The 14669-nt window shown below is 43.2% G+C and overlaps 1 protein-coding gene across 3 annotated transcripts in view; it reads right to left on the bottom strand.

Moving 5' to 3' along the window:
- DNAJB5 (DnaJ heat shock protein family (Hsp40) member B5) overlaps window positions 1-14669 on the bottom strand; it is a 68677-nt gene that overhangs the window by 1427 nt on the left and 52581 nt on the right. For 2 of the 3 annotated variants that reach the window (XM_073680358.1, XM_073680357.1), the window contains exons 2-3: window positions 9020-9268; window positions 6810-7402 (exon numbers count right to left, since the gene is read on the bottom strand). In XM_073680358.1, the coding sequence (XP_073536459.1) occupies window positions 6810-7402; window positions 9020-9230 (804 nt within the window). In that variant the 5' untranslated portion in view covers window positions 9231-9268. Of the gene's footprint in view, window positions 1-6809; window positions 7403-9019; window positions 9269-10650; window positions 10882-14669 lie in introns of all 3 variants that reach the window. The other variant, XM_073680356.1, reaches the window with a different exon arrangement.

Genomic DNA, 14669 nt, shown 5'->3' with positions numbered 1-14669 from the left:
CCCTGGCAAGTGCCATGCAGCGATCTTTGGCCGGGTGACATATATAGCCAAAGTTGTCTTGTAACCTCAGCTGAAATCTTTGTGAGTCACCCCAGCTGCATGGTAAATGAGGATGGAGACGCAGCCATTCGTTACGACCAGCGTGTTTTATACAGGAAAATCATAAATGAAATGCATCATTACACGTAACTATTTCCAACTACACTTAGTCACCTATGATCTCAACTCTGCAAATCCTCCTTGTGCCGCTCCACCCTTATTAATAACGCCTGCGTAGTCTGTGAATGTTAAAGGTTTAATGCCATATTTATGGAACATGTCATCACTATCTTTAGGATATGCCATCACTTTATGATTGGGGGGTCCACCCATCATAAGCATGAAGGAAAACTTTAGATATCTGAAACTGACCCTCAGTGATAAAAGATCCTAGTAATATTTCATCACAGAAATGGAAATACCCCTAATTCACAATATTACACCCCTGTGCACTCAAAGTACTAAATGGTGTAAGTAAGATCTGTAAACAGCATCTTGTTGGCTGTTTCCACATAGGAATAGAAGTTGATGACAATACTGGATTTAATGTTGGGCTTCACATTGTAGGTGTATTCCCATCTGATAAAAGTTCTCTGGATCCCCGCTGATCCTGAGGACGAAGTGGAGTGTTTCTCACCCCAGCAGGACTCTGGGCCGTGCAGGAAACTACAGCTTGCCCATTCTCCTAGTTGGGCCATTCTGCCATTGCGCTGCACAGAGGGACAATGGAGCGTCAACGTGCAGGCCAAGATTAAGAAGCATCCCTTTATTTCTGAGGGACAGTAGAGGTCTTAGGCAATTGTAGCAAATCCTCATTGATGAGAAGATCTGTCACTAAACTATAATTATAGATTCTGTTTCCACAAACGCAAAGTGTCAGTCTTCACTGTCATGCTGGCATTCTATTCATGGGCAATAAAATTTAAGATGAAAACTCATATTCTGCGGTGCCTGGAACAGTAAGTTCCTGTATCAGATGACAGCCATCTATCAATGTCCCTATTTTAGAGTTTTAACATTATTCCCTCCAGCTCGGAAGTTCTCCTTCAAATCCGCAACCTTCTCCCTACCCTAGATTCAGAGTAAGCCCCCCCACAGAGGACACTAGATGTAATTGCACCCATAGTAGTCTGCGTCTATCACCGGCCAGGAAACAAAATTCTGCCCTCCTTAGAAATTTACATGCCTGGAGCAGAACCTGACCCTGACTATTCCTGGAACCGGAGAGGTGCTAAATATGGACGAGGCTGCAACAACGTCCACATCGCAATCCCGCGGGAGCGCAGGGAGTGCTGCTGTGAGGCTCGCACCTTTAATGGCGCACAGCTATTCACCTTGGCACATTTTCAGGACATGGCTTCATGCAGCTACACAAAGATCCCTTAGCTTACCGGTTAACCCCTGCAACTCCAGAACATGGAAGTACAGAGCAAGACTGAATCAGAAAAAAAGGAAACCTGCTAAACAGCAATAGTGTGAAATTGCCACCTATGTATAAAAATACCACAATACTGCTCCCTATATACAAGGACATAACTACTATAATACTGCCCCCTATGTACAAGAATAAAACTACTATAATACTGCCCCCTATGTACAAGAATAAAACTACTATAATACTGCCCCCATGTACAAGAATATAACTACTATAATACTGCCCCCTATGTACAATATAGCTACTATAATACTGCTCCCTATGTACAAGAATATAACTACTATAATACTGCTCCTATGTACACAAATATAACTACTATAATACCACCTCCTATGTACAAGAATATAACTACTATAATACTGCCCCCTATGTACAAGAATATAACTACTATAATACTGCCCCCTATGTACAAGAATATAACTACTATAAGGCTGAGTTCACACGATGCGTTTTTCATGCGTTTCCGCGGCGTTTTTGCAGTTGCGTAAACGCCGCGGAAATGCATGAAAAACGCATGGTAGAAGGGCAGCAATGTTCCCCAATTGAAATCCGCATGTGCTGTGCCCATGATGCGGATTTTTCCGCAGCGTAAACGCTGCGGTCAAAAATCTGCAGCATGTCAATTAATTTTGCGGAAACGCTGCTCTTTTGCCGCCATTGACTTGCATTAGACCGCATGGAATCCGCATCACTGTATATGTTGATGCGCTTTTCATGCAGTCTAATGTGCGGATGGTACCCGGGTGTGGATGAGAGGACTCTCATCCAGACCCAGGTACCATTAAAAAAAAAAGAATAAAATAAAAAATATATATATTCTCACCTTCTGACGGCCCGCGCAGCGCTCCTGCCGGCTTCCCGCGCACTTCGCGGTTGAATGAAGGACCTTCGCTGACGTCAGAGTCATGTGACGGGTCACGTGATGCTGACGTCGGAAGGTCCTACAGTCTTCACTGCCGGCAGCCGGGACCGATGAAGCAGGACACCGGGGGCCATCAGAGGGTAAAGTATAGATTTATTTTTTATTTTTGGACATTCACACACTATATAAATCCATAAGCACTTTCCAAGTGATGCTAAAATCGCTTGGGAAGCGCTTGTCAACCCGCATGCGGAAATGAAAGTGAAGACCGCTTCATTTCCGCATGTCCCTGGCAGGAAACCGCATGTACAATCCGCATGCGTTTTTTCCTGCCAGAGAGATGCAGAAACGCTCAGGAAAAAATCCTGAGCATTTCTGCATCGTGTGCACATACCCTAATACTGCTCCTATGTACAAGAATATAACTACTAAAATACTGCTCCTATGTACAAGAATATAACTACTATAATACTGTCCCTATATACAAGAATATAACTACTATAATACTGTCCCTATGTAGAAGAATATAACTACTATAATACTGTCCCTATATACAAGAATATAACTACTATAATACTGTCCTCTATGTACAAGAATATAACTACTATAATACTGCTCCTATGTACAAGAATATAGCTACTATAATACTGCTCCTATGTACAAGAATATAACTACTATAATACTGTCCCTATGTAGAAGAATATAACTACTATAATACTGTCCCTATATACAAGAATATAACTACTATAATGCTACCCCCCGATGTACAAAAATAAGGAGAATTTTCACATTGAACTGGAATAACACTTGAGTAGTATAACTGACTGTGTGTGAACTTAAGAGCAGTAATATTGGGCATCAGGACGACATATACATCAGTACAGTATGTGGTGAGGCTGCAATGTTCCAGACATAAGCCCTAAAAGTTTAAAGATCACTTGTCTGGTTTCAGTAACAATTTACTGTCTGATCCCTTTTGCATAAACACTACAATAGCAGATTTATAAACCAAAAGAAAAAAAAATCTTCTCCAGCACTGCAAAGTCTCGCAGCACTTAAATACATGTGATTCCCTGGCAACTCTGGGTATTAATACACATGTGGCTTTTAATAGCATCTCTGGAAACTCTGCAGTGACCAGGTGGAAGCAAAAAAAAAGTAAGGGCAGCCGCACGCAGGGGCATTTCCTAGAGCTGCACTGCGGCGCTGAGGCGAAAGGGATAGGGGAGAACAGAAAGCGCAAAGACAGTAAGGGTATGTGCACACGATGCAGAAATGCTCAGGATTTTTTCCTGAGCGTTTCTGCATCTCTCTGGCAGGAAAAAACGCATGCGGATTGTACATGCGGTTTCCTGCCAGGGACATGCGGAAATGAAGCGGTCTTCACTTTCATTTCCGCATGCGGGTTGACAAGCGCTTCCCAAGCGATTTTAGCATCACTTGGAAAGTGCTTGTCAACTTCACACTATATATAAATCCATGCAAACAGCATGGATTTATATAGTGTATGAATGTCAAAAAATAAATATATACTTTACCCTCTGATGGCCCCCGGTGTCCTGCTTCATCGGTCCCGGCTGCCGGCAGTGAAGACTGTAGGACCTTCCGACGTCAGCGTCACGTGACCCGTCACATGACTCTGACGTCAGCGACCCGGGTACCATCCGCACATTAGACCGCATGAAAAGCACATCAACATATACAGTGATGCGGATTCCACGCGGTCTAATGCAAGTCAATGGCGGCAAAAGAGCAGCGTTTCCGCAAAATTAATTGACATGCTGCGGATTTTTGACCGCAGCGTTTACGCTGCGGAAAAATCCGCATCATGGGCACAGCACATGCGGATTTCAATTGGGGAACATTGCTGCCCTTCTACCATGCGTTTTTCATGCTTTTCCGCAACTGCAAAAACGCCGCGGAAACGCATGAAAAAATGCATCGTGTGAACTCAGCCTAATAATAACCACACAGAATTATATAAAGGTCAGTATTATGCAAGTTCCAGACACGCAGCAATACGACAAACTGCTGCAGTTTGCCTACAATTTTGTAAAAAACATTCTGTTTTACACAGCCTTGTGGCAATAAAAATAAAAAGCAAACTGAGAAGAAACCCTTACTAGACAGTAACCACTTGAATAAACCCTTGTTAGAGAGCAACCTCTGAAGAAGCCCTTACTACTAATAATAATTATTTACCGCATTTTTCGGACCATAAGATGCACCCCCCCCCCCACCCCCCCAATTTGGGAGGAAAATGGAGGGGGTGCGTCTTATGGTCCAAACGTAGAGCTTACCTGATAGCTGCGGTGGTTGTGGAGCGGGATCACAGGGCCCTCCATTCCCTCCAACGTGGCGGCAGCAGCAACAGAAGAGGTGAGATGCTGGGGGCCGGTGAGCGGAGTGGCAGAGTGACGTGCGCGGCTTTCCGGTGTGCGTGGCCATTTTCCTGAAGCTTTGATCTACAGCAAAATGGCCGCTTGAGCTGGTACATGCGCAGACTGGTAGCTCGGGTGGCCATTTTCCTGTAGATCACAGCTTCAGAAAGATGGCCGCGCACGCCAATCTGCCACGCTGCTCACCGCCTCCCCCTCCCTTATCCCCGAGCAGACACTGGCCCGCCAGGCAGACACCATCCCCAGCCCCTCAGCCATCTCACCTCTTCTGCTGCAGCCGCCAGGTTCCTGATGGAGGGAACGGAGGGCCCTGCGATCCTGCTCCACCTCTGCAACTCCCCGGTGCTGGAGCACCGGCTTTCTGAAGGACCCTGCCTCCTGTGACCCTTGCTCCAATGCCCCCCAGGTAAGATACCCAATTCAGACTATATTAAGCGGACCCCCATGTTATAAAAAAATATATTTTTTCCTATATTCCAACCCAAAATTTGGGGTGCGTCTTATAGTCCGAAAAATACTGTATATAGAGCTAACATTGCACAGCGCTTTACAATTCAGAGGTTCAAATACAACAGTTATAAGTAACATAGTTAAAGATAATACAATAATTAAAGCAAAAATAGTGGCCACCCTGCTCGTAAGAGCTTACAATCTACAATGAAGTGGGGATGACACAAAGTACAGGTGCTTATTTACAATGATGGACCAGCCATCTTGAGGAAATGGGGGATAGATAAAGGCTGCATGAGCTCGTCACCAGCCAATATTTGTAGTGCTCTTGGGTGCGGTAGAGTTTGATGGAGAATTATGTTCATAGAACCCCTGAAGAAGCCCTTAGTAGAGAGCAACCCCTGAAGAAGCCCTTATTAGAGAGCAACCCCTGAAGAAGCCCTTATTAGAGAGCAACCTCTGAAGAAGCTCCTACTAAAGAGTTACAAGAACCTTGTAAGTAAACAAGAAATCCCTATTGAAATAACTCGCAATGGTATGTTACAATGTGTCAGATTTCCATTAAGAGACAAGTCCTTATTAAATGTTGAAAATGAAAACCACCACCCAGCAGCAGTCATTCATCACAAGATGACTCTATATAATCATCTATACAGTCAGTTTAAATATCATGTGAAGAGTCTACTCCTGATGCACACCCAGTGACAGCAGCGCTGAGCTCAAAGTGTCTCGAAATAGACCCATAACAAGCAGGATCTGGTACTGAGCTCATACTGCATGCACAGGGAGCACTACCCTACTTAAACTAGGTTCAGATCTCTTCTCGCACTTACAAAAGATCTTTTGACCCTACGAATGATCTTTCCTGTAAAGAATGTTCTCAGTAAGATTCTCTTCTTTGTCCAGTACGATTCACAATGTATGGCCAAAATGTGTATGGCTGCATTGGCAAAACGATCACTCAAGAGGAGAGATGAGCAAAAAGATTTACAGGACCCCTCAAGCCATATCAGTAATCCGTGGTCGAAGGACAAGAATCCTATGAGCCTCCTCTTACCAGCTGGCATCCCGGTGCCTCTTCTGATTAGCAAGCCCAACGTGACATCATGATTATGTTGTGATGGGCCTACAAGGATGCCGGCTGGTAGGAGGAGGTTCACAGTGCTCTGACCGGCTGCCACTGACTACTCACAAAGTCACTGGACTGGAAATATGTGAATTGTTATCTCAACCCTATTCACCAGAGGATCAGTTGCTCAATCAAACTACTTCAATCTAAATTGTATGGCCACCTTTAGAGAATTATTCATGGAGTCTCTTGACTTCCTATATCAGTGGCAACTAGTTGAGGACCTGAGGTGGTCACCGGACATTATATCTGCTATACAAGAGACCTCTATTCTACATGCTTGTTTAGGACTGTTGTTCAGCTATTGTAGCCAACGGCCTTTAAAGATTTGTGTGATATAGTCTTCAAATCTACAAACCTTAATAATAGTCAATATCCTAGTGTGTATTACCAAATTGGATCCAGCCACCACTGGTACTCCTACCAATCAGACATTTGTATACTATAGTAAAATGCCCTTAGAGTGCAGAAGAAGTTTTTAGAAAGCGCACTCACCTCTTTCAAGGTGATCTTGGCCGTATAAACTATGTTGGACCCGTCTCTCTTGAAATGTGCATGTGGTTTGTCTTTCAGTAGGAACACAATATCTGCAGGGATGTTTTCTGATGTGACGTCCCCCTCTCTAGGAAAGGTGATCTTGGTTCCCTCCTTCCAACCTTTCTTGATCACCACATTTAGGATCTTGTCCTCAGTTCTTACTGTCCGGCCATCTGGGTTCAATCTTCTCCGTGTGATCTTCATTCGTTTGGTACAGCCGTGATAGATTTCCTCCAATGACACTTTAAGCTCATGGATGACAGGGGGGTCTTGCACTTTCCGTCGGTTGTGCAGCTGATCTGGGTGCCGCCGGTGGAATCCGTTCACCCCAAAACGCCCAAAGTTATTGAAGGGGTCATCATCATCATCTTCGATGTCCATGTCTTCGTGGTCGAAGCCATTGCCCATACGAGTGCGACCTGAGCCAAAGAAGATGTCAAAGGGGTTTGAGCCTCCAAAGAAAGAAGCAAAGGTGGCATGAGGGTCCCCGTGGAAAGTGTAATGGAAGGAGTTCCCAGTGTTACCAGATGATCCACCTCCTGTCTTCAGACCTGCATCGGAGACAGAGAATATTCGTCAGGAAAACGTAAACTATGGATGTGTACCAAGTATAATGTATGATGTAACTCCTCATCTGCCCCTTCTTTCTCACGATAGGCAGTTGTCCAATATCTGGGACCCCAATCTATCAAAGTCGTTGCATATCCTACTGATATGCCAACACTTTATGATATGGGAATACCCTTTTAACATTTTGAAGTGAAGAAAACATCTTCAAGTGACAACATGTAGCTTCTTACTGGATACTACACAGCTGTGCACAGTTCTCCTTGTAGGGTCACCCTAGATGTATTAGCCCTGGAGACATCTAGTCTTGTTTGCAGCAGTCAGACTCAGTGGTGGCTCTGGGCAAGGGGATTGCTTATTGCTCTATATCCTAACTCCAAGCACCACGAAAACATCCTCATGTGCACAAGACACATGATCAGACAGAAAGCTGGCTCGGGATTATTTCTCAGTATAAACAGCACGGCCGTTTTGCACAAATAAGTCCTGGCAGGTCCAGGTTATTAATAATTGCTGAAGAGCAATCTGGAGATGTCTACATAATGACAGAACAACAGTGGAAATGTACAACATTAGATGCCAGTGTTCAGTTCTGCTAATAGCAGGTTACAGACGGCCATCTTTTCAGAACATGGGACGGGCCGGGCATCATGTTTTTGGTCATACGACCAAATACACTTGTGCAAATTGTCTTCAACTCGCTGCTGTGTGACTATTTTACAACTGCAATTTGGCTGTAAAAAAAAAACAGCCAAAGCGCAAACAAGTTATAGATCGGGTGCGTTGGCATGCAACTGGCATTGAAGTGTATGGCAAGTGAGTTGCGTGTGACTTGAGACCAGCGACAGAAAGTCCAACAAAGATATTTGGAAACACTTGCAGTAAGTTGAAATCATTAGATGAGATATCGCAATGTGTGACACATGTTTCCATGAAGTCCTGGACTAACTTGCAGGTATGGGCATGGGGATTATAATGCCCAGACTAATGGACATACACCATTATATTTAATGCAAAAATATATAGAACTGCATGCAGGGCCATTTTTTTAATGGCAAAGTGTCAAATGCTGTGCAGTACCCTATTACTAATCAATCACTTCCACACTGCTGGTGTCCATCATGTATGCCATCAGCATTGCATTTAGGGTTCCGTAAAGTGTTGTGAAAAGAACCTAATACAAGTATGACATTGGTCCCACTAGGACACCTATGAAGCATGCTCCAATAGGTTATATGGGCCACTTCTAAAAGAAACATCAATCTATACATTTGGGTTGTACCCTAAAATTTGTTGCCCATCAACAGGATAGGTAATAAATGTATGATCACTGGGGATTTATCTCCTGGAATCTCCACCAACCATGAGAACAGGCTTCCCAAAGTTCTCTGTATGAATGGAGTGGTAATAAGCATGTGCTAACACTGAGTACAGGAGTGGTGGTCACCTATGCTCACTGCCATCAATCACAAGGGGGGACTTTGTACTCTTTGCTTGGGATAGGTGGTGGTCTCAGCAGCTAGACCCACAGCATTTATGGTCATGTTACTGGACATACTTCACAGTCATTGACCCATCCACTCTGGTTTCAGGGTCCTTACCTTCCTCTCCATACTGGTCATATACTGCTCTCTTTTTGGGATCACAGAGGACATCATAGGCTTCTGCGATTTCCTTGAACTTGTCCTCAGCATTGGCATCCTTGTTCTTATCTGGATGGTATTTAAGGGCCATTTTGCGATAGGCTTTCTTGATCTCATCTTCGTTGGCCCCTGAAGGGATGCCCAAGATCTTGTAGTAATCCTTTCCCATGTCCACCGTTTGAGGCTTCTGATCTAGAATCCTCGCTCCTAGAAGGAAAACAACAATGTGATAAATGCATCAATATTCATGAGTAGTAAAACCAATATGGTGGAATAATACTTGTCGGAGCTCATTTTAGTTCTAATTTTCAAGACAAGAAGAGGAGAACGGTAAAGCCACCATACACATCAGTCTGACATCTGCTGAACCTGCCGACATCGACAGGTGTGGCTGACAAGTCTAATGTGTATGGGGAACCGTACAGATAATAATTAAGATATGTAAGGATCCGGTATGCCCGATTTCGGAATGTCTATCCTTTTGCTTTATAAGAGAGACATCTCTGGCGGTGGCTTATATCAGCAGCTCTCTCACAGAGAACACAAGAGTCTTCAGCATAGTTTTTGTACACGTCAGTACATACAGGACCATAGAGGACCAGATCAAGACTGGTAGGTGCCAATGAATTTGATATTGCAAAGATATTCTCTATACACTTGAAAATCTTTTTCCGAAGAGCTCATCCATCATTCTTCAGAAATAAGGGACCCAAAATATATTATATGCTGACAGATCAATGTCTCATTATCTGTGTATGGCCACCCTTAGCAAGAAGTCTAAAGTTTAAAGTTTGATCATGTCAAAGTCAATGACTATGCAGGAAGTTGCCAAAGTTAGTAAGATACTCAATCAGCCCCGAATGCATTTGTTAAATCACATTTATAAAAATTGGTTCACGTCCAAGACAATGGACATTTATACGAGCACCTATCAGACTGACAATATTAATTTTCCTGGGCTAATAATGGTAATCTTTTAGAGACAAAGGCCAATAAACAGATTTATGACCCATGTCTCAAACTTGAGCTTTCTAAGGGTGGCTATACATGCGAGATGAACACATTTTTTGGCGGGATCAGCCAACCATCTAATGTGTAGATGTGGAAAAGTCAATTGTAGAAAGAAGGAGGCATGTTAGTTTTAAACATGCCTGACCGTTTATTCTCAAGGGAAATAATCCATAAGCAGAGGTATCTGGCAGTGGGTAACTATCCTCTCCCTCTCAAGAAAAAACGGTTGAGTGTCCAAGTATATAAAGGTGGGCAGGAAAAATAAATGAGCATTTAAGCAACCTTTATCTAAGGAGTATAGCTTCCAACCCAAAAACGTCAAGGCTACCGCTGTGTAAGTGTGCACCCCTGATTGGAACTATGTATACTGCACACATGTGATGGAAAGTTCCCTTGGTAAAATTGCTTTTTAGCAGAGTTGTAATAAACCAGGCTTCTGGATTAAAATGGTCATCTTTAGGAGACGGCACCCCTCATGTACCATTTATTTCCTCCAACCAGTCACTGAGATACACACCGATTCCACAAACACTTATACATGCAGAAGTCACAGAACCTTAAAGAAATACAGTACCTACCCCCGAAATGAGCAGACAGAATTCCCAAGGTAATCCCCACTCTAAAAAACGTGGTTCTGCGCTTCTCCTGAGCGCCGTCGCCAATAGACTTGATAAAAAAATCGTTCCCGACTTTTTGTCTGGGTTCGCACTTAAACATGACTTGTGGCCTGCAGACTTGTGGGGTGGGCTAGAAGATCCCACAGGTGCATCAGGATTGCAGGCTTCCTTCTAGGTGTTTTAGGTAGACATCTAGTAGAAGGAAAAAAAAAAGTTTTGGAGGTAGGAAAGACCTAAAAGGTTCAGTGTGTTCAAATGAGAAAAAAAAATCCAATGAATGGAGGAAAAAAAAGAGAAAAATGGAAGACGTGGTGAATGGAGATGACAGTGGTCTTCTGATGAATACATTGTTGAGGTACAGAACACAACGACAACTCATAATGGATACAGAAGATGTTCCCAAGACATATATTGTACTACACTCTGAACTTTTATCCTTCAGCCAATAAATCCTCTGCTAGATCACAAACTTATATTTCGTGTACAACTGGATGAACTTGGGGAAAAAAATGATGAGAAAAGATCTGAAAGATCTTACATGATGGTGATTACTTAATGAGAATGTGAGGACCCCAACCTAACTAATAAAAGCCTTAAATTAAGATGAATGATGAACTTGTAGAAAAGCGTAAGCGTCAGAGATGATGGTTCCAGAACAAAACTTCTCGGGGGTTGAAGACAGATGAGGTTGTGAAACATTGTTTAATACGCAATGACAATTTCCAATGTCCTATACTAATAATGAACAAGCTGTTAATACAAAGGTCCCACAGACAGAACTGGGAGGAAAGTTCTTTATGCTGAGGTAGTAATGACCACTTTGCCCTTCTCAATTGAAAAAACTAGCTCAGCAGGGACAGGATTTTGTGTGATAAGGAAAAGCTCACGAATTGTGCTTTGCAAAAACACAACATCATCTACACACCCTGTGTGACAATGGATTACCGGCCCAATGCCAGTCTTGTAAGATAGGTGGATGTGCTAAGAGATGTCCAGTGGGGTTTTGCAAGTGTTTCTTCCCATGGAAAACAGAGGAAACGTTGTGAGCTGTTGGCATTGTGCATGATTTTCAGCTACATATATGGGGGGCACAGGCGGTGTTTGTCAGTATTGTAAACCTGCCTCTTGTTACAGGAGGAAGAAAACTGTTATTATAATGGCACTTGTTAAAGGTAGCTCCCCAGTCTGTCAACGTTCAGCCCATTCAAGAGCCTTAAAAACATGATTAGAATTCTGAGCCAAACCAGCAATTCTCATCTGTAGACAGCTGTTTTGGAGTCTTTGCTCCTCATCAGTACACAGCGGGGTACTGGTTGGCTGGGACAGATGTCTTTGATACAGTTCATGGAGACAGTAGTGGATTTCTGCGGAGATAGTGCTGGTAGCACTGCCTGTAAAGAGGCATTTACAATGGCCGATGGTCCGTCAGGTTCTAGTGGTAACGACCCATCATTCACAATAATTGAGTATTGTGAATGGGTTGAGCAACTGAACGATGTGTCCAAAAACACTTATTCATCTTCAATAATATTGCATAGGAGAGTGAAAAAATCTCCATTCATCTTTTGAAGATTGTGCAATGTAAATGGAGACTGTTCGCATGTTTGACGATTAGACCGGCAAAAAGTAGGAGTGGAACCGTCGCTGTTCAACCATTTCTTTCATGATTCTCATCCTGTATAAACACTTGTCGGACATTTTTTACTGGTTGTGAATGACAATTGCATGGGTCATTGTGTAAATGATTATATGCTTATGTAAAGGAACCCCCAAGACTCTCTTCCAGGAGAACTGGTGCTCCTCGAAAGCCGAAAATGCATCTCACCCAATCAGTAACCTATTCTTTACTGACAAAGAACAAAGAACTCCAAAAGAGCTGTCTGCACATAGGTGCCGATACAACATCAATGGCCATCCATTGATTGACAGCTATCCCTCTCGAACCCTCTACACACATGCCCTCAGTTTGGATAAGCGTGGATATGTTCTCAATCAGGAGAGGGGAGTAAGCTGCTGAAAGACTCCACTAGTGGCAGCTTATATCCTATAAGACCAAAAAGATAGGACACTAAAATTTAGCATACCCAATACTTTTCTTTTGTATGTATAGAAGGTTGGTAGGCCTTCCATACATACAAGATAGTCAGCTGGTCACTCTGTAATTGCCTGGGCTGCTTGACTTTGCTCAAATGATCAAGGCCACCTCAAAAATATCATTTGGTATTCAAGTGTAAAGTCCACCATTATGTAAGAGGTCACATTGACCTGTCAGAAGACTATCTCAGGAGGTGCAACAGACGCCAAATTTACAAAATTAACTCCTACACTGCTGCTCAAACTTCCAGCACTAAAATTACAGCACCACGGAATTTAACAGAACTTCAAGAATAGTCACCCTAGGTTTTTTGCTATGCCAAATCTGTAGGTGATCTTCGTACATGGTATGGCAGAAGGCCAATTTATATAGTCCGCATAGTCGCGAACATAGAAACCATTCCCTTATGAATTTGGCAGGATTTCTCAGCAAGTTTCTATAGGATTTATAGCCATGAGAATCTCCTGACCATAATATTAGACAATTATCTATGGATGGATCACTTGGGGATTGTCCATGCTCGGTTAGCTTCAATTAACCGGTTATAATGCAGAGTTTAAAAGCCGCTACATCTGCTGTAAGGACTTACTCTACCTTCTAAATTGTCTGAATTAGTTCTGCTAGCATCATCACAGCAATATTGAGATTTTATGGGCATTAATTCTGCTTTGACCATTTAAGAGCAAAGCCAACCAGAGATATTCTATTGAAGAGCGAGAAAAATATGAATTTGGGCTACACAGTATGACATCGGGGTGGCTTTTATAGTTATTTGGGAGCATTTCAAGTTACAGAAATCTCCAGCCAGAGACCCAAGATCCTCTTGTTCCTGGAGGCAGTAGTGGTTCTATGTATATGGTCTTCTACAGAACCTCCAATATGGCAGTAGATGTCTAGAAATGGATTTCCTCTTTTGCATATTTTGATTACTTTTCCAAGAGTCATCTCTGTAAGAAGTTTTTACAACCAGACTTGGGTCACATTACAGATAAATGGAAAGCCCATGGTGGGAGGACATGGCTTTGCGAAGGATGTAAAGGGTTAAGTCCCCTTTATAGCTCACTTCTATGTGCTGGAAACACTATGTGCTCAGATGAGTGTGTGGGCGGTTGAACTGTATTGTATAAATGCTCTGATATCATGCTGGAGGTTCTGTGTAAAGCCCACCTACTTTGTCACTTGCTGTATCTATAGATCCTAAGGAACATCGGGTGCCCTCACCTACTTCTGAGAACATTACACAGTGCGTCTGTCGCCCACATGCTGCCAGTTTTGAAGGCTAAGTCCCCCCAATTTCTGAGAATACAAGCTGCAGCTAACATAAGGTAGACATGAGGCACAAAACGCCACATACCTCAGTGAAGTTCGTGAAACATGGGTGTCCACATCAGGCAGTTCTCGTATAAATAATGCTTTTTTTTCAAGTTTTGTCCATTTGTCAAGGTTGGATCACATCAGACCGAGTAGAACCATCTTTGAGATGCCAGTGTCCTGGAAATACAGGCCGAGTCCATGTGTACCAGAGACAAACTGAATGGTGTCCTACAGGGGTAAAGGTGGCCATCTTTTGTGTGATGGGTGCAAGACAGAGGTAGTTGTGAGACTCTTGCTAAATTTCTACCATCCACTTCACCTGCCTGGGTGAAAGTTACCTTATTTTATAGTTCCAGCCATGTAGTCCATGACAAGCGGGGTTATCGATCTGACTTTGCTGCCTCTCCATAACCTGCAGAGCGGCACTCGTGATTGGGAGCCCAAATGGTGGCTGAACCACTATTGACTTCTATGCGAGTATGATGGTGGGATAAGATGCATTCCGCACACGCTTGTCCAGGAGATCATTCTACTAAAACAGTCATTTGGTGCTAGCTGGATGTACACAAGC

This window comes from Phyllobates terribilis, unplaced genomic scaffold (assembly GCF_046119375.1).
Source record: "Phyllobates terribilis strain yellow unplaced genomic scaffold, ASM4611937v1 Scaffold_1__5_contigs__length_1240528914, whole genome shotgun sequence".
Classification (NCBI taxonomy): Eukaryota; Metazoa; Chordata; class Amphibia; order Anura; family Dendrobatidae; genus Phyllobates; species Phyllobates terribilis.
The sequence above is the reverse complement of the archived record's forward strand: the minus strand, read 5'-3'. Positions and strand labels throughout refer to the sequence as shown.